The following is a 27,812-nucleotide window of genomic DNA, read 5'->3' as shown; positions in this document are numbered from 1 at the left end:
TGTTATGCTTTTTTTTTTTTTAAAAAAAAAAATGGTATTAACGAAGCACTATGTGCCAGGCACTGTATTAAGAGCTGAGGCTCATTCTTAATCCCCATTTTATAGATGAAATAACTGGGGTGCAGAGAAGGTAAGTGACTTGACCAAGATCCCACAGCAGACAAATGGTGGAGCCCTGCTCCATCCACTAGGCCATACTGTTTCCCTCTCAATATCTACCGAAGGCCCTTTAATGCGTCTACCAGTAGACTTTCCATGGAAACGCATCCCACAGACTCCCCACGCGGCCTGGGAAGAGCTAAGCCCGATGGTTTGGTTCTGAACCCGCCACCTTTAAACCCCGATGGGAAGTCCTTCTTCCCAGTGCTGTGGAATCCGGTGAACGTCGATTTTTCGGTCTGCCCCGTCCACTATCTTCAAGATTTTTCTAAATTCCAACTGTGCCTTCTCATGACTTCCTACCCTCTATCACCATCCTATGCCGACTTGTTCATTCCAAGCGCTCAGTACAGTGCTCTGCACATAGTAAGCGCTCAATAAATACTATTGAATGAAATACTATTGAATGAATATCTTGAGCCACACATAATTCCACACTCTACATTCACACCCTATTTCAAATGGCTGTCTTCCCCGCTAGACCGTAAGTTTCCTGTGACCGTGTTTCCCGACGGTATTGTGCTGGACACTCCCCAGGGTACAGTGCAGTGCTCTGCGCTCGGAAAGTGCTCAATAAAGACCACTGATCGATCCATAACCTGCCGAGATCTTTCTTGGTGTCGGAGATGGTCGGGCACCGAGAGTTTTTAACGTTTTCTGGAAATCAGCCACCGCTCTGTGAAGATCCTTGCCCATCCTGAAGTAGCGCTGAGAGCGCGGTGGCTGAAAACGCGCGGGTTTATTTACGAGCCGTGGAGTTCCGAGAATCCGATTCTCCGCTCTCGATTCACGGGGAGCCGGCAAATCCTACGGGCAGCGCTGGAGGCGGGAGGGGGCCGCTGACCGGAGGCTTGAGGAAGAGACGTTTCAATTACTTGCTGAGAAAGTGCCACCCATCATCTATGTCAAAAAAAGAGACAGAGGGTATGAATTATATTTTCGCTTTCAATGAGCGGCTAGGCTCATGCAAGCGAGTGGAAAAAGGTAGCTCTCCTTTCCCCTTTTTCAACCGTTCCTGCTTTCCCCACTACTGCAGAGGCTAAGTTCTTGGGCCCTCTGAATTCCTCAAACTTTGTTTCAGGTCATGCGGTGAGTGCTCGCACAGAGCTCAAATCCCCATGCTTCGTTTAATGGCACCACTGGAGACAATCACATGGGACTGTAATTTATTGATCTGCGTGAATGTGCACCTCTCCTTCTAGACTGTAAGCTCCTTCTGGGTGGGGAACATGTCTACCAACTCTGTTGGATGGTACTCTTCCAAATGCTCAGCACAGTGCCCTGCACACAGTAAGAGTATTTACTTACTGACCACCACGAAAATCCCTCCGGTTACCAGCTCTAGAATCAACATGGGAGGATTAGCCAACTCCACCCAACTGTCAGATACCCAAAATGGGAAAGTTTCGTGGAGGGACGACTTTTTGGAAATATACCAAATAAGGAGAGCAGCTTGCTTTCCCACAAAATCGTGTTGATACGTTCTTTTTTGCAAACATTTTGGAGCCTGACTCATGGTTTTAGCCCTGTGTTGCACTGTTGTTTTTCTTTCTTTCTTTCTTTCTTCCTTTCTTCCTTTCTTCCTTTCTTCCTTTCTTCCTTCCTTTCTTTCCTTTCTTTCCTTTCTTTCCTTTCTTTTCTTTTCTTTTCTTTTCTTTTCTTTTCTTTTCTTTTCTTTTCTTTTCTTTTCTTTTCTTTTCTTATCTTCTAAGTAGAATATCCTCCTCTTTACCCACTACAGATTTTTCTTGTTTTCCATAGATAATTTTCTCATAAAAATGGCTTTTGCCTTTTTTTAAAACCTTCCTTGGATTTTGATTCTTCACCTCAGGCTCCTCGTTCACTAAGGGGAGAAATGGAAGGAGAGAAGCAAAAAAAAAACCCAGAATACTTCCGGGGCACAAAGGAACTTGGCATCGCTTTAAAACTACCGTCGTCGACTGGCTGCCGCTGCAGGGGTTGGGAGAGAAAACAAGTCCCAGAATAATCAAAACAACATTTCCTAGGTTGAAAACGGTAACCATATGTTCCTTCCCGTTCCCTGAAATAGAGGAATATTACTAGGTTTTCTCGGCTAGGGAATTGATATAAATATTTTACGGTTTGGTACGCTTGGTTTATATAAAAGCCTTTTCTATTTTTATGCCTTCATTATGTTTCCACGAATGCAAGCGATTTAGTCCCGGTGGCCATATGGAATAAACACGGATCGTACCTTCTTTGGAAACGGGATCTTGGTCCATTGAAGAAGATGCCTACGAGATAAAAACACCAGTCCTGCTTTTAATGAAGGCTCCGTGAGAGGAACTCACATCCCAACCTGTTTCAGCACAAACACATCCAACAAACAGGAGAAAACCCACACAACCCTGCAGCAGGACGACAGACTGATTTTACCTACGTCTGTCAAAGTGTTGGTTTGCCAGAGCTTCGTGAGCGCAGGCAACAGATTTCAGAACTAAGAAGAAGAAGATGGTACCGAGGACAAAATACCTTCTTGCCACCTTAAGGGTTCTAAGTAAATCTCCCTATTAACGTTCTCCCAATCATACCTTTTAATGGTCAAAACTTGACACTAAAGGATAGTATCTGACAGTTTTGAAGGGTTTCTTTATGAGAAAAGCGGGTCGTCGGCGTTTGTTATTTCTGAGGATGGAAACTTGTTGAGGTGGGTGGGCCAAGGCAAGTCAAGGGGAGAGGGAGGGAGAGGGACAGAGAGAGAGAGAGAGACTCAGCAAGCACCAAACAAGGAAGAATGGCTTTCTGACAAACTTTATCTTTTCCACTCGGGACTCCAGCCAAGTAGACCACTCCCCATGAATAGGGCAAGAACGGAATAAATTCACAAAAAGGACAGACATTAACACACATTTCTTTCCTTCTGCTCTCTTTCTGTGTCTGGAAGAGATAGCTGATCGGCAGAGACTAAGGGGGGGGGGGGGGGGTCAGCTGCTCACGGAGAAGGGTCCTGCTGGGGGGTACAAAATCCTAAATGGGCAAAACTGCAGCCCTCAAAAGTCTGGAAATGCAGCCCTGGTGGTACTTTCTGGGGTTCTCAGAACACCGTACTAAGTCCTTGGGAGAGTGAAGGAGCGTGGCTCAGTGGAAAGAGCGTGGGCTTTGGAGTCCGAGGTCATGGGTTCGAATCCCGGCTCCACCACTTGTCAGCTGTGTGACTGTGGGCGAGTCACTTCACTTCTCTGCGCCTCAGTTACCTCATCTGGAAAACGGGGATGAAGCCCGTGAGCCCCACGCGGGACATCCTGATTCCCTTGTGTCTACCCCAGCGCTTAGAAGAGTGCTCTGCACATAGTAAGCGCTTAACAAATGCCAACATTATTATTATTATTATTACAATAGTCAGTCTGATTTATTGAGCGCTTACTGTGTGCAGAGCACCGTACTAAGATCTGGCACAATATCACAGTGAACAGAGACACTCCCCGTCCACAACGGGCCTACAGTTCAGAGGGGGAAACAGACATTGATAGAAATAATAAATTACATTTATGGACGTAAGTGCTGTGGGGCTAGGAGTTCATTAATAAAAGCAAGTCAGGGGGACGCAGAAGGGAGCGGGAGAAGAGGAAAGGAGGGCTTAGTCAGGGAAGGCCTCTTGGAGGAGGTGTGCCTTCAATGAGGTTTCGAAGGGGGGTGAAGAGTACTCGTCTGTCCGAAATGAGAGAGGGCGTTCCAGGGCGCAGGGAGGACGTGGGCGAGACAAGACGAGATACAGCGAGAAGGTCGGCGTTGGAGGAGCAAAGTGTGCGGGCTGGGTTGCGGCAGGAGAGTAGCGAGGCGAGGTAAGAGGGGGCAAGGCGATTCACTGCTTTATAGCCAACGGTGAGGAGTTTCTCTTAGGATGTGGAGGTGGATGGGCAAGCACTGGAGGTTCTTGAGGAGAGGGCAAACGTGCCTGAACTTTCTGGAGAAGAATCATCTGGGTAGCAGAGCGAAGTATGGACTGGAGTGGGGAGAGACAGGGGGCTGGGAGGACAGCGAGGAGGCCGAGTCATCAAGGCGGGAGGGGATGAATAAATATTTATCATCGGATAAACGGGGTGGCCCTGCTCCCGGGCGCTTACAGTCGAGCGAGGGAGGCAGTCAATACAATAAGTTACAAACAGGAAAGCAACAGAGTATACAAAATTATGTATATAAGTACTCTGGGAGTAGGGGTGGGGTGAGGATAATGAGAATAATAATAATAAAGGTTAAGCGCTCACTCTGCTCCAAGCGCTGTTCTAAGCGCCGGGGTAGATGGATGGTCATCAGGTTGTCCCACGTGGGGCTCACGGCCTTATCCCCATTTTAATAAAAATAGTAATTATGGTATTTGTTAAGCGCTTACTATGTGCCAGGCACTGTTCTAAGCGCTGGGGGGATACAGGGTAATCGGATTGTCCCACACGGGGCTCACAGTTTCAATCCCCATTTTACAGACGGAGGTAACTGAGGCACAGAGAAGTGAAGTGACTTGCCCAAAGTCACACAGCTGACAAGCGGGATTAGAACCCACGACCCCTGACTCCTAAGCCCGGGCTCTTCCCACTGAGCCCCGCTGCTTCTCTGAAAATGCTCTAAGGAATAGCAATTTGCTGGTTCAGGCAATCCTGGAGGGTCGCAGAGCGAGCGTCGGGAGTCTAGCTGGACGGAGGAAGACGCTCAGTAGCTCCTCTCCCCTCCCGTCTCACATCAAGGACGTTGGAGGTTGGGAAGCCAACTAGACTGGGAGCTGCCTTAGCTGCAATCTGCCCCAGGAGCCAAAATCTCTGGAAATGCCTCTGCCGATTAGGTTACCGGTATTTACGAAGCGCTCCCGACGTGTTAAGGGCCGGGGTGGCTACAAAGCGCGTGAGATCGGGGGCCGTCGGACGGTCCCTGTCCCGCACGGGGCTCACCATTTCCCCGCTCCCCTTTTTATGGAGGTGGACACTGAGGTCCAGAGAGGTCTTGATTCCATTTATTGCCACTGTTCCTGTCTCCCCCGATTAGACCGTGAGCCCGTCAAAGGGCAGGGACCGTCTCTATCTGTTACCGATTTGTACATTCCGAGCGCTTAGTACAGTCCTCTGCACCTAGTAACCGCTCAACAAATACTATTGAACGAATGAATGAAAGGTTAAGTGACTTGCCCCAGGTCACGCCGCCCGCCGAAGGCCTCAGGCCGGGGTCTCCTGACTTCCGGTTCCGTGCTCTCTCATAAACTGGGGGAGATTTGTTCAGGTTTACGCTGAACAGGATAAAGGAACGACCGGGAAGGGGAAAGCCCATTCTGAAAATGACCAGGGGGGGTCAATTCTCCCCGTTAACGGGGCGGGCTAAAGATCATCGTCCCCCGCCTCCGCCTCCCATCACCAGGCTCCCATCACTCTGTAGCCACGAGGGAGAGCGCTCGGTTAAATCCTTGCTGGAAATGCCAGGGAGGGTGGGGGAGATTCTGGGGTGACCCCTCACCTACTCGGCAGGGGGTTGGGGCGGGGGGGGGGGGACAATCACTGGCCTAACTGGGGGTCTCTCCCACGCCGGGCAGTTGATTTCAGCGACTATCTCGGGGCCCTCCTCCGGTGAGCCACCGCCTCTCCGGGAACCCAACAAGGAATGACGACAGCAACAGTAACGATCACGGCGTTTACCACGTGCTAAGCGCTCTACTAAGCGCCGGGGTAAACACGAGATAGATCCCGCCTGGGGCTCACGTGGGAGAATGGATAATATCGAATCCCCATTTTGCAGATGGGAGAACTGAGGCACAGAGAAGTGACTCGATCAAGGTCACGCAGCCGGCAAGTGGCCGAGTCAGGATTCGAAGCCAGGTCCTCCGACTCAGCGGAAAGAGCACGGGCTCGGGAGTCAGAGGTCATGGGTTCTAATCCCGACCCCGCCACTTGTCTGCTGTGTGACCTCGGGCGAGTCACAACTTCTCTGTGCCCGTTACCGCATCTGTAAAATGGGGATTACCTACCCCAGCGCTTAGAACGGTGCTCGGCACATAGTAAGCGCTTAACAAATACCATGATTATTATTATCACTAGGCACTGCTGCTTCTCAGTCTAGGGGGTGAGGAAGGTGGGGGTTAGGGGTGTCGGGGATTTTGGCCCTTCCTTAATTTTAAGATGGCAACCCAGAAGTCGAGCTGAATATAGGGTCCGCTGGGAGGTCTTCCAACGACTCGAATTGGAGGGAAGATTAAAAAAAAAAGTTGTTTTTGGCTTCCTTGTAAAGCAAATTAGCTATTCTTGGGAGGGGCGTCAAGTAAAGGTTTGGCTGTCCTTGACAGTTTCACAGATGGTATCGCTTAAAAAATTTAGATATATGTGAAGTAAACAATGCGTTTAAACCACCGACACAATAGAGGGAAAGCTCGTAACAGACTATATTAACTCTGACTCCTCCATCTTCTCCTCTGATTCGATTAGGCCAGAGGAAAGCGGGCAGAACGATTTAAGGGCCCCGACGCTGCCCACTGTGGTTATCGGGAAGTAACGAAGAGCCTTTTCAGGATAAGAGATCGTACCTCGGCGGCGCTACCCTGATCATTTAGAACTGTCAAGCGGGAGAGAAGGGGCGGGAGGGGACAATCGGGCAAGGTCGTGGACGAAATGGCGTCCGCAGGACAAGGGTAAAAACAGGCAGAAACGACCCTGTTCTCGGAGCCGCAAACGAAGCCCAGGTAAGACGTGTCCGGACTCCGGGAGAGATAATTTCGAATTCCCATTTCTAATCAGTCCTCCTTTTACACTTGAATGTGACCTATGGTGCGGATTGTCTGATAAATGGGATACCGATAAGGGGGGCGATAGGATTTTTAAACTTCTGGCTAACGCGCGTGGGGCTTTTCTTAGAGAAGCCGCGTGGCCTACCGGAGAGAGCACGGGCCCGATGGTCCGGAGAGCCGGGTTCCGATCCCCGTCCCGCCGCTCGTCTGCCGTGCGCGACCTTGACCGTTAACTGGTCTGTGCCTCAGTTTCCTCTTCTGTGAAATGGGGATTGAACCGCCTGCGTTTTCCAATTCTACCGTACCGTACTTTCCCAAGTGCCGAGTACAGTGCTCCGCACACAGTAAGCGCTCGATGAATACGACTGATTAATTGCCCCGTTCTCCCTCCCTCCTCGACTGGGAGCCCCAGGAGGGAGAGGAACCGTGTTCCACCTGGTTATCTTGTATCTACCCTAGAGTTTGGCTCATAGCCGCCGCTTAACGAAACCCACGGTTCAGAGGGGGTCTTCAGCGCAGCCTCTGAAATGGCCATTTTGACATGTGCAGGAAAAAACAACTAATAATACAGTAATGATACAATAATATATGATAATAATAATACGCCCAATCAGTGGTATTTATCGAGTGCTTACTCTGTGCTGCGGAGAGAACATTAGCGTTGGCAGACACCATCCCTCCCCTGGAGGAGCTTACAATCTATCTGGGAAGACGGCTGTTAAAATAAATTACAGGTAGGGGGAACAACAGCACATAAAGACACGTCCAAAAGGGAGTGGGAGTGTACACAGAGGAGCGTACGGACCTAGCCGCATAAAAGCGAATCAGAAACCCTGCGGAGGGGTTGTACGGAGGAAGGTTTTCCCTCCCTCGGAACAAGCACCGGTGTAACCTTCCACACAAGGACACTTTCAGGATCTCGCTTTTGACCTCGCTACGAATACACGCCCGGCACGTCAAGAAGGTACTAGATACAAACGTGGAATGTGCGACCTGCCGCTGCATCCTCCAGCGTACCCCATCTTTCCAAAACACTCCTCTCTCAAAAGCAACCAAAAACCTTTCAGATAACCAAGTCTGCTGTTGGTCCCGAGAGCCGGGAGCCTGTGGCTGGACATAAGACTCCCATCTTGAGCCTCCCCTTCAGTTTCTTATAAAGAGAGTTCCGAAAGCTCTAAAAACCCTTGCCCTTCTCACCAGTGGCCAGAAAAATGGCCAAGGATGTCTGAGGTGATTGAGAAGCAGCGTGGCTCGGTGGAAAATGCACGGGCTCGGGAGTCGGGGGACGTGGGTTCTAATCCCGGCTCCGCCGCTAGTCCTCCGTGTGACCTAGGCCAGGTCACGGAACTTCTCTGAGCTTCGGTTCCCTCATCTGTGAAACGGGGATTAAGACCGGGAGCCCTCTGTGGGACAACCTGATGACCTTGTCTCTCCCCCAGTGCTTGACACATAGTAAGCGCTTAACAGATGCCATAATCGTTATTATTATTCTGCGCCCTCGGAGGATCGATCAATGGCATTTAGTGAAGGCTTACTGTGTCCGAAGCACTTAGGAGAGTACAATACAATAGAATTGGCAGACGTGCTACCTACCCACAGCAGCTAGAGAGGGAGACGGATCTAAAAAGAAATTACAGATAGGTACATGGCGCTTGGGGGCTGACGGTGGGGGGAATATCAAGCGTTTAAAGGATACAGACAAGGGACCGTGTCCAACTCGCTTTGCTTGTATCCATCTCAAAGCTTAGTACAGTGCTTGGCACAGAGTAAGCGCTTAATAAATGCCATTATTATTATTATTATTATCACTAAACCAAAGGGCAAGGGCGACCCAGAAGGGAGAGGGAGTAGGGGAGAACACAGCTTAATTGGGGCCCCTTGAAGACATTGTGATTTCAATACAACAAGGTTGGTATTTGTTAAGCGCTTGCTATGTGCAGAGCGCTGGGGTAGATACAGGGTCATCAGGTTGTCCCACCGAGGCTCACAATCTAAATGCCCAATTTACAGATGAGGTAACTGAGGCACAGAGAAGTGAAGTGACTTGCCCACAGTCACACAGCTGACAAGTGGCAGAGGCGGCATTCGAACCCATGACCTCTGACTCCCAAGCCTGTGCTCTTTCCACTGAGCCACGCTGCGATACGAAGTCTTTGAAGGGGGGGAGAGTGGGAGGTCTGGCGTATACGGAAGGGGAAGGAGTTCCACGCCAGGGGGAGGATGTGGGCAAGGGGTCAACAGATGAGATCGAGATACAGTAAGTTGGCATTAGAGGAATGAAGTGTGTGGTCTGGGTTACAGTAGGAAATCGGCGTAGGAGGGGACGAGCTGAACGAGCGGTTTAAAGCCAATAATAATGATTATAATAGTATTTGTTAGGCACTCGCTACGTGCCAAGCAATGTTCTGGGTCAGACACAAGGTAATCCAGTCGGACACAGTCCCCGTCGCACACGGGGCTCGCGGCCTCAATCCCCATTTGACAGACGAGGTGACCGAGGCGCGGAGAAGCGACGAGGCCACAGAGCGGACAAGCGGCGGAGCCGGGAACGGGACCCGCGGCCTCTGGCTCCCGAGCCCGCGCTCTTGCCACTGAGCCACGCTGCTTCTGGGTAGGGGTTTCGGAAGACCAGAAGGCCAGAGGGTGTACGGATGGACCAAGGAAAGGAGCGGGGAGAAGAAAAGACAGTGGCACAAAGGAGGTGCCGATACCAAAGGGCACACTTCCCGTTTTTTCCAGCACTTTGATGAATTGGGTACAAACGTTCCTTCCTGAAAAGCACAGTCCTCACCTCCTGCTCGCTGTTTCTCTAACCGGGCCCTCCCATGACCCCCGATCTCCCGCAAGCTCAGGGCCAGGCCCGACGCCCGAACTCCCGACCGTGTCGAACCCCTCACCCCCCACATCTTAGCGGAATCCCTCAGGTCTCAAACCTCTGCGGCCAGAGGGACAGGAGTCGGAGACGATGCTCTCTAGGGTCCGTGAGGGGGCCCCCGCCCTCCCAGGGCAGAAGGGAGAGGGTGGGAGGAGGGCCCAAGGCAGGGAGGTCTGGATTTTCTTGAGCAACCTCCCAGACGGGGCTTCACGAACCCATTCCGGGAGAAGTCTGGGTGAGGGAATTGTGGAAAAATCCCCAGATGGGCAGATCGCAGGTGGGACCTCTAATGCCGCCCTAAGGAGACAGAGGGAGGTGGGCATCATCTGGCCCACGCAGCCCTTGAAGAGCAAACCCGGGCCCGGGGAGGCTTCGACGCGGGTCCGGAAATACCGACGACCCGCACGTGTCCCCGAACGAAGTAACACCGATTCCACCGAAACGCATGACTAAGGTTGCTTCTTTCGCCGTCCCTTGGCTCCCATTAGTGGGTTCGAAGGAGAGTTAGCCTGTTTAGATTTCCTGTTCGAAACCGGCAGCTGCTTCTTGTTGGAGCTGCCAAACGTTTCGGAGGCGGGCGGAGAGGGTGTAAAAATAGAATGATCGAGTGGCTCCTCATCAGCTTAAAGAGCGTTACTGAAAGGAAGGGGGCGAGCTACCGTAAGGCGAAAAACATTACGCAGCCCGACGCTTCCAGTCTAATAGGGGATTTTGGCAGTTATTTACTCTGCAGTTTTAGCAGCCTGTCTCTATCTTACAGTCGGCGCGCGCTCGTCCGGGCCGATGGAGTGCGGGGCGGTTAATCCGAAACACTCCTCCCCACATTCTCTAAGCTTTTTTATCGCCTCTCGAAATAACACCACTTGGAAAGTGTGGGTCCAGGCCAACGTGGGCGGGTTTTGACTCACGGAGCGAGTGGGTAGGTCTGCGCGTGTCTGTTTTCAGATGGGGTGTGGTGAAGTCGTCCCTCATTATCTGCCCACGGATCCCCTTCCTCCTCTTTGCGAGCCTTCTGAACATACGGAGACCCCCCGTCCCTCTGCCGTCGGGGTGAACGGCCTCGTCGCCTTTTTCCTTAGACTTCGCAAATACGTAAAAGGTTTTCCAAGGCTCCGCGTCCGGCCTAACTCTCCGGCCCTCCCGCTAGCCGTCTGTCCCGAGAACGGGGAGGGAAAGAGAGAGCAGCTGCTCCTGCCGTTGGGGCGAGTGGCGAGCGCGATCCCACGCACGGGGGGGGGGGGGGGGTCACCGCCAGCTAGCACAGCTGAACGGGGCAGGTGCGGGATTCAGGGCACCTTGGAAACAGACACTCAGAGCCCCTTTTGTCGTCTGGGTGCCCGGAGCCTATCCCGGAGGAGGGTCCGGAGCGACCCCCTCCCCGGGAAATAACACCCGTGCTCATCGCGTCGAGCGGACTGGAGTTTACAGCACCCCGGTGTCGGATACGTTTTCGTAGCAGTTGGTGTTCTTCTGGAAGGGCTGCACGGTGACTGATGAATGGCTCGCTTTGACTCGGGAGCCAAAAGCGATCCGGTGGCATTATCCGGTGGAGTGAGGGGACGTGTCACGCTCGCTGACGGATAACGTTACCGTGGCCAACTCCGGCTGGGGTAAGTTCATAATTCTGTCCCAGAAGAATAAATTGATTTTTGTTTGAAAAAAAGAAAGGAAAGTTAGGAATTATACTCTTAGAAAAATTGGACTCGAAGACATCTCTGTTGTTCGAGAGAGATGAAACGGCAAAAGGGCTCCAGGTCAGGACTGAGAAAAGACAAGAAATGATACGTTTTTACAAAATCACCAACGGGGTAATTGCCCAACCTGAGCCACCTGAGGACTGAGAACGTCAGAGCCAGGCGACGGAGGTGTCCTCGGAGGACGGCAAACAAAGAAAAAGACGAGAAACGACGACGATTTGGATGGGCACCCTGAAAGAGCTTGATGTTCACCCCACCCTCAGCCCCCCGGCACTTATGTACACATCTGTAATTTATTTTAAGGTCTGTCTCTCCCCGTAGACTATAAGGTCCGTGTGGGCGGGGAGGGTGTCTCCCGACTCGGTTGCATCGCGCTCTCCCAAGCGCCTGATGCAGTTTTCTGCATGCAGCCGTCAAATGAACAACCCATAATGCGAGAAGAAGCATCGCCCGGTGGACGGAGCCCGGGCCTGGGAGTCAGAAGGGTTCTAATCCCGGCTCCGCCAAGTGTCTGCTCTGTGACCTCGGGCGAGTCGCTTCACTTCTCTGGGCCTCAGTTTCCTCATCTGTAAAATGGGGATTAGGACGGTGAGTCCCAAGTGGACCGGCGACTGTATTCTAATTATCTTGCAGCTATCCCGGTGCTTAGGACTGTGCCCGGCACATATTAAGCACTTAAAAAACACTATTATCATTATTATTATAACCACTGATTGACAGATTGCAATTTGCCAAGATTAAAGCCCGGGAGATGTAAATTGCCCAACAGATTCTCTCTGGCTCACAGGGCTCACTCGTTCATTCAATTCATAATGATAATGTTGGTATTTATTAAGCGCTTACTATGCGCAGAGCACTGTTCTAAGCGCTGGGGTATAGAAGGTAATTAGGTTGTCCGACATGAGGCTCACAGGCTTCATCCCCATTTTACAGATGAGGTAACTGAGGCCCAGTGAAGTGAGTCGCCCACAGTCACACAGCTGACGAGTGGCAGAGCCGGGATTCGAACCCATGACCGCCGACTCCCAATCCCGTGCTCTATCCACTGAGCCACGCTGATTCAATCGTATTTCCTGATTTGACGAGTGGGTGCAGAACACCGTACTAAGCACTTGGGAGAGTAAAATGGAACAAACAGGCACACTCCCTGCCCACAGTGAGCTGTCAACGATGTCCCGAAGGAGCCGAAAGTCCTCAGTCGGTGCGTCTCTCATATTTACGGAGCGCACGGTAAGGGCACAGTAAATTCCCCATTATAATAACAGACACATCCCCTGCCCACGGCGAGCTTACGGTCTCCTCCTCCGTCAGCTCTCGGCTGGCCCGGAGCCCGCCGCAGACACGTGTCAGCGAACCCCGTCACCGCCGCTCCGTCGTGCCAGGGGGTCGTCTGAGACACGTCCGCGGCAGAGATATCCGCCCGGAGCTCGCATTTCTGCCTCTCCCGCCCTCTCGGCGCAAGCGGCCCTCCGTATCCTCCGGAAGCTAGCTAGCTAGCAAAGGAGCGGTCCTTCTCACGTAGATATGCTGCTCCCCTGAATCCGCCGGGACGACCACAGCTCTCCCCGTCTACAAATACTGCATCTGGTAAGCGCTCACTACGTGCCGAACACTGTTCTAAGCGCTGGGGGAGATACAGGGTAATCAGGTTGTCCCACATGAGGCTCCCAGTCAATCCCCATTTTACAGATGAGGGAAGCACAGAGAAGTGAAGCGACTTGCCCACGGGCACCCAGCTGACAACACCTTCTCTCCTTCTCTCTGCCCACTCTGATCCTCGGAGACTTAGACATCCATACGGACGTACCCGACGACTCCTCTGCCGCCCGCCCGCTATCCCTCCTCGACTCTGCCGACCTCCTCCTCCACCATACCGCGCCCACTCACCGACTCGGTCACACCCTCGACCTCGTCATCTCCTACCGCTGCACTATCTCCTCCCTCACCGACTCTGAAATCCCTCTCTCTGACCATAACCTTCTCACCTGCCTCATCTCTCACACTCCCTCCCCCTGCAAATCTTCGCTACTGCCCCACGGAGACCTCCGCTCTCTCGATCCCATCCGTCTTTCCAATAGCATCTCTCCTCACCTCGCCGCCCTGTCCTCTCTTCCCGCTCTCGACGATCGGGTCTCCGCTCTCGACTCCACCCTCTCTACTCATCTCGACTCTCTCGCCCCCCTTTCCCTCCGCCGCTCTCGCTCCACTAACCCACAGCCCCGGATCACCTCCTCCGTCCGCCTCCTACGCTCCTATGCTCGAGCTGCCGAGCGCCGCTGGCGAAAGTCCAAGCACCGAGCCGGCCTCACACACTTCAAATTTATCCTTTCCTGCCTTAACTCCGCCCTCTCCTCCGCCAGGCAAAACTTCTTCTCCTCCCTCATCGACACCCATGCCCGTCACCCCCGCCGATTGTTCCGGACCTTTAACTCTCTCCTTAGGCCCCCTGTTCCTCCCCCTCCCCCATCTCTCACCCCCATTCTATTTATTTGCTATTGTTTTAATGAGATGTTCTTCCCCATGACTCTATTTATTGCCATTGTTCTTGTCTATCTGTCTCCCTCGATTAGACTGTAAGCCTGTCAAAGGCCTGTAAGACTGTCTCTATCTGTTGCCGATTTGTACATTCCAAGCACTTAGTACAGTGCTCTGCACCTAGTAAGCGCTCAATAAATATTATTGAGTGAATGAATGAATCCCCTCAAAACCACTGTCTCTACTGAACTCAACTCCTTTCCTGCCTTAACTCTGCCCTCTCCTCCGCCAGGCAAAACTTCTTCTCCTCCCTCATCGACATCCATGCCCGTCACCCCCGCCGATTGTTCCGGACCTTTAACTCTCTCCTTAGGCCCCCTGTTCCTCCCCCTCCCCCATCTCTCACCCCCAATGATCTGGCCACCTATTTCCTCACGAAAATCAACACGATCAGGTCTGAGCTCCCCAAAGTCACCCCTCCGCCTCTCCCCTCCCCCTCACCGACCCTCTGCCCTACTCTCCCATCCTTCCCTGCAGTATCCTCAGAGGAGATCTCCTCCCTCCTCGCAAGCGCCACCCCCTCCACCTGCGCCTCGGACCCCATTCCCTCTCACCTTATTAAAACCGTCGCCCCTGCCCTCCTCCCTTCCTTAACTTCTATTTCTAACCACTCAATCTCCAACGGCTCCTTCCCCGCTGCCTTCAAACGTGCCCACGTCTCCCCCATCCTAAAAAAACCCGCTCTCGACCCCACTTCCCCCTCCAGTTATCGCCCTATCTCCCTACTACCCTTCCTTTCCAAAATCCTAGAACGAGTCGTCTACAATCGATGCCTAGAATTCCTTAACTCCCATTCTCTCCTGGACCCCCTCCGATCTGGCTTCCGTCCCCTCCGCTCTACCGAGACTGCCCTAAGGTCACCCGTGACCTCCTTCTTGCCAAATCCAATGGCTCCTACTCCATTCTGATCCTCCTTGACCTCTCTGCTGCCTTTGACGCTGTCGACCAGCCCCTCCTCCTCCATACCTCATCTCACCTCGGCTTCACGGACTACGTCCTCTCCCGGTTCTCCTCTTACCTCTCTGGCCGGTCATTCTCGGTCTCCTTCGCTGGCGCCTCCTCCCCCTCCCATCCTTTAACCGTTGGAGTTCCTCAAGGGTCAGTTCTCGGCCCTCTTCTGTCTCCATTTACACTCACTCCCTCGGTGAACTCATTCGCTCTCACGGCTTTGACTACCATCTCTACGCAGATGACACGCAGATCTACATCTCCGCCCCTGTCCTCTCCCCCTCCCTTCAGGCTCGCATCTCCTCCCGCCTCCGGGACGTCTCCACCTGGATGTCGGCCCGCCACCTAAAACTCAACGTGAGCGAGACTGCGCTCCTCATCTTCCCTCCCGAACCCGGTCCTCTCCTAGACTTCTCTATCACCGTGAATGGCACGACCGTCCTTCCCGTCTCTCGGGCCCGCGATCTCGGTGTCATCCTTGACTCGTCTCTCTCGTTCACCCCACGCATCCTATCCGTTACCAAGACCTGCCGGTTTCACCTTTACGTTATCGCCAAGATCCGCCCTTTCCTCTACACCCAAACGGCTACCTTACTGCTACGGGCTCTCGATATATCCCGGCTAGACTACCGTGTCAGCCTTCTCTCTGACCTCCCTTCCTCCTCTCTCGCCCCGCTCCGGTCTATTCTTCACTCCGCTGCCCGGCTCATCTTCCCGCAGAAACGATCTGGGCGTGTCACTCCCCTTCTTAAACAACTCCGGTGGTTGCCTATCGACCTCCGCTCCGAACAGAAACTCCTCACTCTAGGCTTCGAGGCTGTCCATCACCTCGCCCCTTCCTACCTCTCCTCCCTTCTCTCTTTCTACCGCCCACCCCGCACGCTCCGCTCCTCCGCCGCCCATCTCCTCGCCGTCCCTCGGTCTCGCCCGTCCCGCCGTCGACCCCCGGGCCACGTCCTCCCGCGGTCCCGGAACGCCCTCCCTCGGTCCCGGAACGCCCTCCCTCCTCACCTCCGCCAAACTGATTCTCTTCCCCTCTTCAAAACCCTACTTGAAACTCTCCTCCTCCGAGAGGCCTTCCCAGACTGAGCTCCTCTTCTCCCTCTACTCCCTCGACCACCCCCCCTTCACCTCTCTGCAGCTAAACCCTCTTTTCCCCTTTTCCCTCTGCTCCTCCACCTCTCCCTTCCCGTCCCCACGGCACCGTACTCGTCCGCTCGACTGTATATATTTCTATCACCCTATTTATTTTGTTAATGAATTGTACATCGCCTCGATTCTATTTAGTCGCCATCGGCTTTTACGAGACGTTCTTCCCCTCGACTCTATTTATCGCCATCGTCCTCGTCCGTCCGTCTCCCCCGATCGGACCGTGAGCCCGTCAGACGGCGGGGACCGTGTCTATCTGTTGCCGACTTCTTCGTTCCAAGCGCTTAGTACAGTGCTCTGCACATAGTAAGCGCTCAATAAATACTATTGAATGAATGAATGAATGAACGTGGCAGAGGCGGCATTCGAACCCATGACCTCGGACTCCCAAGCCCTGGCTCTTTCCGCCGAGCCACGCTGCTCTCTTATCATCATCATCACAAAGCCGATCCGCAATCTCGTTTTCTGCGATGAATTCAAAATACCCCGTCGACCCGATCGTCCCAGATCTATTTCATTTCCCGCTTCGGCGCGTATTCGGTGATTTTTATCCTGGTACGTTTGGGCTTACCACCCGTTAACGGTGATCCCGAAAAGAGCCGGCCAACGCGGGCAGTGAGGGGCACCGAAAATGGATTTGCCTGTAAAATGCTCAGGGGGATTTTCCAACGTCTGGCCTTCCCGTTTGCTGCACTTGGGGACTGAGGGGGAGCGTGACTGGAAGAAACACTGGCAAAATCCAGTCGATCATCTCTACCGAGCGCTTACTGTGTGCAAAGCACCGTACTAAGAGGCTAAGGAGAGTACGGTATCACAACAGAACCAACACATTCCTCGCCCACAGTGAGATTACAGTCTAGAGGGGGAGACAGACATTAATATAAATGAAACTACGGCTACGCACGTAAGGGCCGTGGGGTCGGGAAGGGGGACGGATGAAGGGAGCGAGCCGGGGCGACGCGGGAGAGAGTGGAGGAGAAGGAAACGGGGGCGTAGTCAGGGAAGGCCTCCTGGAGGAGATGTGCCTCGCTGAGGCGACGAGGGGGGACGGTCGGTGTCTGTCGGACACGAAGAGGCGGGACGCGGGCGAGAGGTCGGGCGGCGAGATAGACGAGGTCGACACGCGGTGAGAAGGTCAGCGTCGGAGTGCGGTGCGCGGGCCGGGCAGGAGAGCGGCAAGGTGCCGCAGGAGGGGGCGAGGGGCTGGACTGCTTTAAAGCCGATGGCAAAGCTGTGGGACGGGGCCCGAGTCCAACCTGAGTAGCATATATCGACCCCAGTGCTCAGTGCAGTGTCTGGCACACAGTAAGCGCTAACAAATACCGTTCAGAAGGGGAGGAGAAAAAAGGGAAGTAGCTTGCCTAAGCTCACACAGCAGGCAAACGGCACAGCCCGTATCAGAACCCGGGTCCTCTGACTCCCTGGCCCCGGTTCTTTCCACGTGACCGTGCCGCTTCCGGCCGATCCCTGGATTGATACAAGCCAGCCCCGTGGGGAAAAAACGATTAATCGATAGTATTTATTACTACCGGGTGCAGAGCACTTTACTCTTATTAGTTTTTATTTATTAGTGCTGCCTAGGGACGGGGGCCACATCTAACTCCCCCCGTGGCGTTTCTCCCAGTGCACAGAACGGTGCTCGGCCTACAGGAAGCACTTCAGAAGTAATAGTATTACCGGTGTTAGTATTACTACGACATCAGTAAACATGACTAATCCCTGCCTTCGGAGAGGTAACTGTCGGGCAGGGGAAAAAACCCCTAAACTACAGGGTTATCGTTCTTAGGTTCCCCGTCACTTCTTCCTACCTGTAATTTAGGATTCTGTTTCCCAAATTACAGGTAGGAAGAAGTGACGGGGAACCTAAGAGCGACAGCGGTCGTGAGTACCCAAGTATTTAGGGAAGCGGGGAGTTGAAGAGCCGAAGTGGCGTTTCTAAACAGGGAGGTGAGAAATGAAGTCGGAGAAGTCCCTTCCGCGGAGAGGTGATTTCAGAAGGGCTCTGAAGCTGCGGTCTGCAGGAGATGAAGGGAGTACACGTTTACGGACTGAAGGGGAAAATGGGGGATTTTGAAATGGAACAGGAAGCCCAACTATTCTTAGAAAAAAAGAGAGGAAAAGACAACCCATTTAAATGCTTCAACTGGTTTCCGGAGTCCCTCAAAGACACCCGACTCATTAATGATGTAAGCCAGCGATGGATCTATTGGGTGGATACACAGACGGCTAGCAGTGGGGGGGGGGGGGAGGAAGCTCACGGCAACGGGGCAGCAGAAAAGACCACAGTCTAGATAGAAATAACACTTCATCTTGCTACCTGGAATCGGGACACTTAAAGGTAACGAGCCTTGTAGAAAATACAATTAAAACTCTCCTCTCCAATGGCCTACGTGATTAACCGACTCAAGTTTCCCCGAGTCCTTCGCTGGCCACGGTGTTACATTCTTAACCTCGTCTTTTCCGCACGGCGCCGACTTGTATTGAAACATACTTGCCAGCTGGATGTCTACAGTTTCTGTTTCTCTCTCCTGTATTTATTTGGAGCTAAGTGCCGAGACCCCGTGCCGAGAGCAGGGGGTATAACGAGATGACGCCGTCTCTTTCCCGCACAGGGTTCACGACGTAAGACAGTAATAAAAATAATCATGGCTGTGGTATCTGTCAAGCATTTGAGAAGCAGCGTGGCTCAGGAGAAAGAGCCCGGGCTTGGGAGTCCGAGGTCATGGGTTCGAATCCCAGCTCTGCCACTCGTCTGCTGTGTGGCCGTGGGCGAGTCACTTCACTTCTCGGTGCCTCGGTTACCTCCTCGGTAAAATGGGGATTAAAACTGTGAGCCCCACGTGGGACAAGCCGATCACCCTGCACCCCCCAGCGCTTAGAACAGTGCTTTGCACATAGTAAGCGCTTAACAAATACCACCATTTTTTATTTTTTTTTATTTCTAAGCAATGTCCCAAGGCCCGGGGTGAATGCAACCAAATCGGGTTGGGACACAGTCCCGGTCCCACGGTGGGTTCCCAGTCTCGATCCCCGTTTTACAGATGAGATAACTGAGGCCCAGAGACGTGAAATGACTCGCCCAAGGTCTCGTGGCGGAGCCGGGATGCAGAGAAAGGTGCAGGGGTGGAAACTGAGGCCCGGAGAGGTGAAGTGACCTGACCAAAGTCACAGAGCCGGCCGGTGACAGAGTGGGATTAGAATGGAGGTCTCCTGCCTTCCTGTCCCATGCTCCTTCCATTAGGCCGCGTTGCCCCGTATCATTAAAGAAGCTACAACGCGTTACCCTCGACTCCCCCATCAATCAATCAATCAATCAATCAATCAGTGGTATCAGACGAGCACTTCCTGAGTACAGGTCATGGCTTCTAAACCCAGCTCGGTCACTTGTCTCTGTTGTGTGACCCTGGGCAAGTCACTTCACTTCTCTGGGCCTCAGTTCCCTCATTCATTCACTCAACAGTATTTATTGAGCGCTCACTGTGTGCAGAGCACTGTACTAAGCGCTTGGAATGGACAATTTGGCAACAGATAGAGATGATCCCGGCCCAATGATGTGCTCACAGTTTAAACGGGGGAGACGGACAGCAAAGCAAAACAGAACAAAACCGAAACAAGACATCATCAGGATACGTAGAATCGAGGAGATGTACACGTCATTAACAAAATAAATAGGGTAATAAATGACATAGAGAAATTAGCACAGTGCTGAGGGGAGGGGAAGGGGAAGAGCAGAGGGTGGGAGGGGAGGGGGAGCGGAGGGAAAGGAGGAGCTGAGCCTGGGAAGGCCTCCTGGAGGAGGTGAGCTCTCAGTAGGGCTTTGAAGAGGGGAAGAGAGTCAGTTTGGCGGAGGTGAGGAGGGAGGGCGTCCCGGGACCGCGGGAGGACGCGGCCCGGGGGTCGACGGCGGGACGGGCGAGACCGAGGGACGGCGAGGAGGTGGGCGGCGGAGGAGCGGAGCGCGCGGGGTGGGCGGTGGAAAGAGAGAAGGGAGGAGAGGTAGGAGGGGGCGAGGGGATGGAGAGCTTTGAAGCCTGACCTGTAAAATGGGGATTGAGACTGTGAGCCCCATGTGGGACAGAGACGGTGTCCAACCCGATTAGCTTGTATCTATCCCAGCGCTCAGAACAGTGCCGGGTGCCTAGAAGCGCCTAACAAATACCATAACAACAATCTCGCTAATCATCTGAAAAACGGGGACTCAATACCCGTTTTCCTATTTAGACCGAGCGCCCTATGGGGGACCTGATTATCTTGTATCTACTCGGGTGCACGACACAGAATAAGCACTTAAATACCGCAAATGATACTAATCGAGAGAACTGTCAAGCACCGACTGCGTGCCAAGCACCGTACTAAATACTTCGGGTAACTATAAGATACTCAGGTTGGGCACAGTCCGTCTCAAACGGGACTCGGAGTCTAAGTATTTCTACCGCAAGGCTTTCTCCTTACCGTCTGTACTACCGATCTGGCTTCCTCGGCGCTGCAGCGGAACGGGCTATCTTGTACCTGCACATTTAAGCTGAAAAATAAGAACGCGACCATTAGACCGGGAGAAAGACGAATGAGAACGACAACCGTCAGACACAAACGAACCCACGATCTCTTAATCTCTAAAAGTGGAAGCCCGTTTATCAGTAGGGCCGCCCGCTTAAATAAACAGAAGATGTGTACGGCTTTCGGGCAAAGCTGAGAAAATATCGTACGGTGAGATCTGACTGTAAGTCCCGGGCCCGGGCCCTTCGGCCTTCGGCATCACGTACGAAGGACTCTTACCCTCAGGAACGTGACCCTGGCACTGAATGCGGAATACAAGGAAAGCAAATTGTAACGTAATAATAATTGTGATATTTCTGAAGCGTTTACTATATAATAATGTTGGTATTTGTTAAGCGCTTACTATTTGCAGAGCACCGTTCTAAGCGCTGGGGGAGATACAGGGGGGATCAGGTTGTCCAACGTGAGGCTCAGGGTGAATCCCCATTTTCCAGATGAGGTAGCTGAGGCCCAGAGAAGCGAAGTGACTCGCCCACAGTCACACGGCTGACAGGTGGCAGAGCCGGGGGTCGAACCCATGACCTCTGACTCCGAAGCCCGGGCTCTTTCCACTGAGCCACGCTGCTTCACATATGCCAAGCACTGTTCTAAGCGCTGGGGTAGATACCAGGTAATCAGGTTGGACACAGTCCCTGTCCTACCCGGGGCTCACGGTCTTAATCCCCGATTTTACAGATGAGCTAAGTGAGGCACAGAGAAGTTAAGTGACTTGCCCAAGGTCACACAGCAGACAGGTGGCGGAGCCGGGATTAGAACCCACGTCCTCTGACTCCCAGGCCCGGGCTCTTTCCACGAGGCCATGCTCACGGAATTCGGTGGGAGAGGGAAGCGCTCTTAAAATTAGGGAACGGAAATCGGAATCAAACCAGTCAAGTCTACAGAAAAGATACTTCGATAAACATACCGCAGAATCTAGTGGTGAAATCCCTCTTACGCCCATTAGAGCACCGTGCACTTTCCAGACCCGGAAAACCGCTCAGGCAACATAAATTTGGTGACTCGATCCCTCTGTGGGTAACATCTGGCCAGAGCATAGGTGATTTCTCGGTCTCTTGACTACCTTTATAAACAAGGTCTACTGTAGGATAAAACTTTTAAGGAGCTCACCGTCATTCACATACGTGAGCCGGTTTTTGTCCTCGCAAATTCTTTATTCACCGTATTATTATTGCGACCTCACCTCTGGAAAGTGCACAGGGACAGTTAAAGACGCCCGAGTTTCAGATGCTTGTCCCAGGGACCCTTGAAATTAATTTTATTGCAAATGATCCTGCAAGCTCTTAGACTTTGAATATGTACCAACTGCTTTTCTCCAGGTAGCCTCTTTTACACGTATATAGCTGCAGAACATATACGTGATAGAAATCCATGCCGAAAACCTGAATAAAACCCTTCGCTGCGTTCATTAGCAGTGAACAACTCAAATATCACTGGTGTAATTGGGTGATATCTACGGGAGGTTTTCGTAACGCTCTGTCGAACTGAAAAGGCCGAGTTATATCCTGGAACAGATTGGCTAGGCAGGTAGAGGAGGGGGAATTCGCTCGGCGCAAGGAATGGGCTTGGCGATAAGACACGAAGATCCGGGAACGTGGAATACGATGCAAAATGGCGTCACAGAGAAGGGCTCGACAACTTCCAATATCCAAGATCCAATCCGGTGTGCAAAGATATTTTAATTTTCTGCATTTAAATGTATCTAACCAGCAATCGTCACAAGGTACCGTGGCGACGGGACCGAATGCCCTCACTGAACGATGACCATGTACCATTATGACTCTGACTACCGATACCTGATGATATAATTACCACAGATGGTCATTTAGGATTTCTGAAGTGGAGCTCAGTTTCTGTAAATTCAAAAAAACAACAACAAACGGAATAGCTCTTATTGAAAAATCTAATTACTGTGTTTCCGGGAATAGATCTGTGAGGTAGCACGGAAATTAGGTGACTGCATTTTTCGTGCGTAGTATCCCAATTAATTTTAACACACACAAAAGATCTAAGGGATATAAATGAGCGTCCTGGGTGGGAAGAACGGAGAAGTAAGAAGAGGAGAAGTGAAATTCGGTTTGATCACCTCCTTACCAATTTATAGCCCCTCCGTCGACCTTTTTGTGGAGCAAAGCTTTCCAACACTCGTGTGTGGATTTAATGACGTCATGAGCAAAATCCTAGATCGTTGAGAGAAAAAAGGCAACGCTCTGAAATGGTATGTTGAAATGGAAAAAAACAAAAGCCCACAATATTTTTAAAGCATCCTGTGTGCATTTTAAAATGTGAATTCCTTTGGCACAAATTCTGCAGAACGCCACACAGATTCAGAGGTTAAGAAATCTTGCCAGGCATCTGTATGATATAGAGGATTCATTTTTTTTCCCCCCTTAGGATAACTAAGCCTTCTCGGCACCCAAGATCATAACATGACAGATTTGCATTAGAATTCTTATTAAAAGATTGGAGACTTGGGGAATCTCCAAGATCGATCTCGGCAGAACAGCCAGCCCGCTTTATTACGCGGCAGCCGAAAAAGCCTCTTGATTCTTCCCTGTGATGCTTTGTGCACTTCTCCCTTTCACTGGACCTACCCTCCAGATTCCCACCACGCCCCGCCCTCGCCCCAGAACAAAACAAATCAAATAACACCAAATAAAACGCCCCTGCAGCACAGCAAATAATTCCGGCAGGGAAAGGAAGGTCGCAGACAGGCACACTCTTGCCAGTTCTATTCGGCACAAAAAGAATAACAGTGATGGTATTTATCATGTGCTTGCTAGGTGCCAATCTCTGGGGTAGATGCAGATAATCCGATTGGATGCACGGTCTCACCGACGTGGGGCATACAATCTAAGGAGGGATAATACGTATTTTATGCCTCCGCTAGAGATGAGGAAACTGAGTCACAGAGAACGTGAACGACTTGGCCAAGGTTTCCCGGCAGGCAAGTGGCTAAAGCAGGCCCAGAACCCCGGTCCCCTGACACCCGGCTCCAAGCCTTTTTCCGCACTGAAGGAGAGCGGCCGGCACTTATTTGTCAATCAGGACGGCTTGGATGCCCATCTGGGTTTGAACACACCGTGTACGTGATTAATTCGGGGAAAAGTGAGTTGAAAAAATTCTATTCCTGGTTAGGGAGCAGGAGGGGGTGACACGAATAGCCGAATACAAATTGCTGAACGGACTCTTGTTTCAGTGGTTATTAGAATACGGCCAGGGGGACGGTATTCCTAGGAAAAGGAAGGTACGTCTACACCTACAGTAAACAAGTCGGTGTAGAGAGTTCAAATCCCAAATTTTAAATAGCAGGAGTGGGAAACGTTGCCTAAGACGGACCTAGGCCAAAAGCGATTTTCGGCATCATAGTCCGTGAGCACAGACTCATACCCCTAAAAGGAAAAGCAGCCCCAACCGAAGTTTCTGTAGGACCGACGCGGGGCAAAGAAAACCCACCAAATTACTATGTAGTTTTCAATAGAGCTACGCCTCATCCGTCTGCTTAGCTTTTGCGCGTTTTCTGGGTATGAGCCAATGGAAGCCACTGACTCTGGCCAAGAAAACACAATTCGGTTAACTTTTATTTTCAATGTGGAAACGACAGAGTGAAACTCCACGCCCTGCTTCTCTTCGGCACGGCAGTCGGTCATTCCGTCGTATTCGTCGAGCGCTCGCTGTGTACAGGGAACCGTACTAAGCGCTCGGGAGAGTACGATACAACAACGTAACAGCCACGTTCCCCGCAGTGGAGGGGAAAGGGAGCGTCGGGGGTGGGTGGGAGAGAGAAGCAGCGTGGCTCAGTGGAAAGAGCCCGGGCTTGGGAGTCAGAGGTCCTGGGTTCTAATCCCGGCCCCGCCACTTATCAGCTGGGTGACTTTGGGCAAGTCACTTCACTTCTCTGAGCCTCGGTTACTTCATCTGGAAAATGGGAATGAAGACCGTGAGCCCCACGTGGGGCAATCTGATCACCTAGTATCCCCCCAGCGCTTAGAACAGTGCTCTGCACATAGTAAGCGCTTAACAAATGCCATCATCATCATTATTATTATATAGAACCCAATAGATGACTTATTTTCTGTTGGTATCTTTTCATAAGGCGGACACCAAAATGTTCTACTCGTCTGCGTTTCCACGAAGCACACGTCGGCGAGCTGCATTTTAAAGTCTGTATCGTCTTTACCTTGTCTTTGAACTCTCCGTTAAAACCGAACCGATTTTCTGGCTTTCCATCTGGCACCTTATAAAATCGGAACCAGTTCAGCGTGGCTTCGAGGTATCCTGGCTTGTACTTCCTGACATCATCGATATCTGTATATTAAAAAAAGACAAAGAGCAGGCTCTGTTAACATCAATTTAATCAGTCTTGTAAACAGTTTGGCAGGATGGTCTCGGTTTTTTTTTTTTTTCTGTTCTGTTTTCAATACTCAGAGCTACAGACATAATTCTCCTCCCAAACTACGCCCAACGGATATCTTCCCTTGTCATTTATTGCGATACGGAGGGCTTGCCCATCCATCTTTTACCGTAAACTGACAGAGAGACATCTCGGAGAGCAGTTTCCTTCCTTCTGAACATCAATGTGAAAAGTCAATCAGTCAACAGAACTGTGAGCAGAACAGTGGACTACGATCTTGGGAGAGTTCAGTAGATTTTGAAAACACTCATTCACTCATTCGATCGCATCTACCGAGCGCTTACTGCGTGCGGAGCACCGTACTAAGCACTAGGCACCCTCCTTGCCCTGGAAGAGCTTACAACCTAACAGGGGACACAGACGGAGAGCGACGGACTGCTAGGAGAAAGAAGAGCTTCAACGGCAGGGCAGGGCAATTACGGAACGAGCGGATGGAAATGGCGACCTCGGGTCACGATCGCCATTTTGGCCGCGAAGTTTGTGAAGACCCCCGGAGCGCTTTATCTCCATCCACCGCCGCCTACAAACCTCGAAAGCGTGGGAGCCGAGGTGCGGGGAGGGAGAAGAGACGTCGCCGACCTTCTGCCATCTCCCCATTTAAACTCCCTCGCCTCGGCCCCGCATCCACTTGCAAACCCCAAATGCTGACGGGTCCCCCGTCTCCTTAGTCTCAACCTACGGTTTGTCGCCCACTGGCTTCCGGAAGCAATTAACCACTGCTCCAGCCGCCTCTCGCCACCTCTGCCTGCAACCTCTGCAATAACCCCGTGTCCGGGGTGCATCCGTGGGATGGAAATGAAAAGGCAGGAAGGGAGGGAGGGAAGGAGAGACTTAGCGAGGGACGGGACCACTTGGACCCAAGATATTAAAGCCAGAACATTTTGAGCCTTCTAAGAATACGCTTTCCAATTCGGGGACAATCTAGCAGAAGTCTAGACAGAGCTGGGAGGTCTGAGCTCGCTCAACTCAGTGACGATGCCCAGAAGACTGATGAAACCGAGCCAGCGTGAGACGCAGAGAGCTGGAAAACAGCTGGAAAGATACGTGAGAAAAAGAGGGAAGTGGAATTGCCTTCAGTATTAGTTGGCCAGTGGTTCGTTCGTTCGTTCAATCGTATTCCTTGAGCGCTTACTGCGTGCAGAGCACTCTACTAAGTGATGGGAGAGCACACTTCGACCACAGAGGGGGACGATCCCTGCCCACACCGGGTTTACAGCCTAGAAGGGGGGAGTCGGACATCAAAACAAGGGGCATCAATATAAATACACAGAACTGTAGATATATACATCAAAACAAGCGAACGGGCATCAATATAAATAGATCTATAGCTACGTCCATATATACACAAGTGCTGTGGGGGGAGGAGATGGGGGTAGAGCAAAGGGAGCCAGCCGGGCCGGCGCGGAGGGGGAGTTGAGGAAAAGGGGGGCTTAGTCTGGGAAGGCCTCCTGGAGGAGGTGAGCTTTCAGTAGGGCCTGGAAGCGGGGAAATGTGACGGGCGGATTTGAGGAGGGAGGGCGTTCCAGGCCGGGGTAGGACGCGGGCCAGGGGGCCGGCGGCGGGACGGGCGAGAACGAGGCGCAGCGAGAAGGTTGGCAACAGTCAAACGGTATGGACTGAGTGGCAGGATTGGCGGAAACGCATAATTCCCAAATACCAGAAATACAGGAAGCTCACCGAAGAAGTCACTGTTCGAGTTGCATGATTAGGGAAAAAGACTAATTGTGATATCCAAGGAGGTAAATACAGTCTCTTGAGAGAATAAGAAAAGAAATGAATCTTTCCAAAGTGTTTAGGGCACGTGTCCTGGCAATAATAATAACAATAATAATGATAACTGTGGTATTTGTTAAGCACCTCCTGTGTGCCTGGCACTGTACCGAGCACCGGGGCGGATACAAGGAAATCGGGTGGGATACGGTCCCTGCCCCCCGCACGGCTCACGTTCCTAATCCCCATTTTACAGATGAGGGAACTGAGGCACAGAGAAGTGAAATGACTTGCCCAGGGCCACACAGCACGCACGCGGCGGAGCTGAGATTAGAACCCATGACCCGCCGACTCCCAGTGTATGGAGAGTGGCAGGTGACTTAACTCCACAGCTGCCAGAATCCCAAGATGTGGTCCAGTGGGTAGCGCCCGGGCCAGGGAGTCAGAAGGACCTGGGTTCGAATCCCAGCTCCACCACTCGTCTGCTGGGTAACTCGGGGCAAGCCACGTAACCTCTCTGTGCTTCAGTTACCGCATGTGTCAAAAGGGGATTAAGACTGTGAGCCCCAGGTGGGACAGGGGACTGGGTCCAAACTGATTTGCTTGTGTCCACCCCAGTACACGGCACAGAGTAAGCGCTTAAAAAAAAACACCATAAAAAAAATGAAATACGGTGAGGTCACTTTCGGTGCAAAAGATGGAGGAAATAAGGCATATGATCTTCTTTAGGCGTTCTTCACAAACACATCGGGGAATAAGAAACAAACCTCAACTGTTCATCTGGTCCAGTACCCTATCCTCAGCTAGGGGAATGAATTAAACATTGAAGATAGGTGGTCGGCTCTTCTTTTCTCAAAGGATATTTAAAAATTTAGGCTGCTAAGATTTGGAAGGTAGAAGGCACACCATCAAAATCAAAATAATGATAATAATAATGTTGGTATTTGTTAAGCGCTTACTATGTGTACAGCGCTGTTCTAAGCGCTGGGGGAGACACAGGGGAATCGGGTCGTCCCACGTGAGGCTCACTCACGGTTAACCCCCATTTGACAG

The 27,812-nt window shown here is 51.9% G+C and overlaps 1 protein-coding gene across 2 annotated transcripts in view; it reads right to left on the bottom strand.

Moving 5' to 3' along the window:
• Positions 1 to 372: 372 nt before the first annotated feature.
• The window catches only part of PPA2 (inorganic pyrophosphatase 2), a 114,779-nt gene continuing 87,339 nt past the window's right edge, over positions 373 to 27,812 (bottom strand). For both annotated transcript variants that reach the window (XM_029076819.1, XM_029076820.1), the window contains 5 exons: positions 24,816 to 24,943; positions 22,730 to 22,815; positions 20,534 to 20,603; positions 2,375 to 2,414; positions 373 to 1,059 (listed from right to left, as the gene is read on the bottom strand). In XM_029076819.1, coding sequence (XP_028932652.1) covers positions 1,031 to 1,059; positions 2,375 to 2,414; positions 20,534 to 20,603; positions 22,730 to 22,815; positions 24,816 to 24,943 — 353 coding nt within the window. In that variant the 3' untranslated portion in view covers positions 373 to 1,030. The remainder of the gene's footprint in view (positions 1,060 to 2,374; positions 2,415 to 20,533; positions 20,604 to 22,729; positions 22,816 to 24,815; positions 24,944 to 27,812) is intronic.

The sequence above is a fragment of the Ornithorhynchus anatinus genome, chromosome 12, assembly GCF_004115215.2.
Source record: "Ornithorhynchus anatinus isolate Pmale09 chromosome 12, mOrnAna1.pri.v4, whole genome shotgun sequence".
Classification (NCBI taxonomy): Eukaryota; Metazoa; Chordata; class Mammalia; order Monotremata; family Ornithorhynchidae; genus Ornithorhynchus; species Ornithorhynchus anatinus.
Note: the sequence above shows the minus strand (reverse complement) of the source record. Positions and strands in the feature narration are given on the sequence as shown.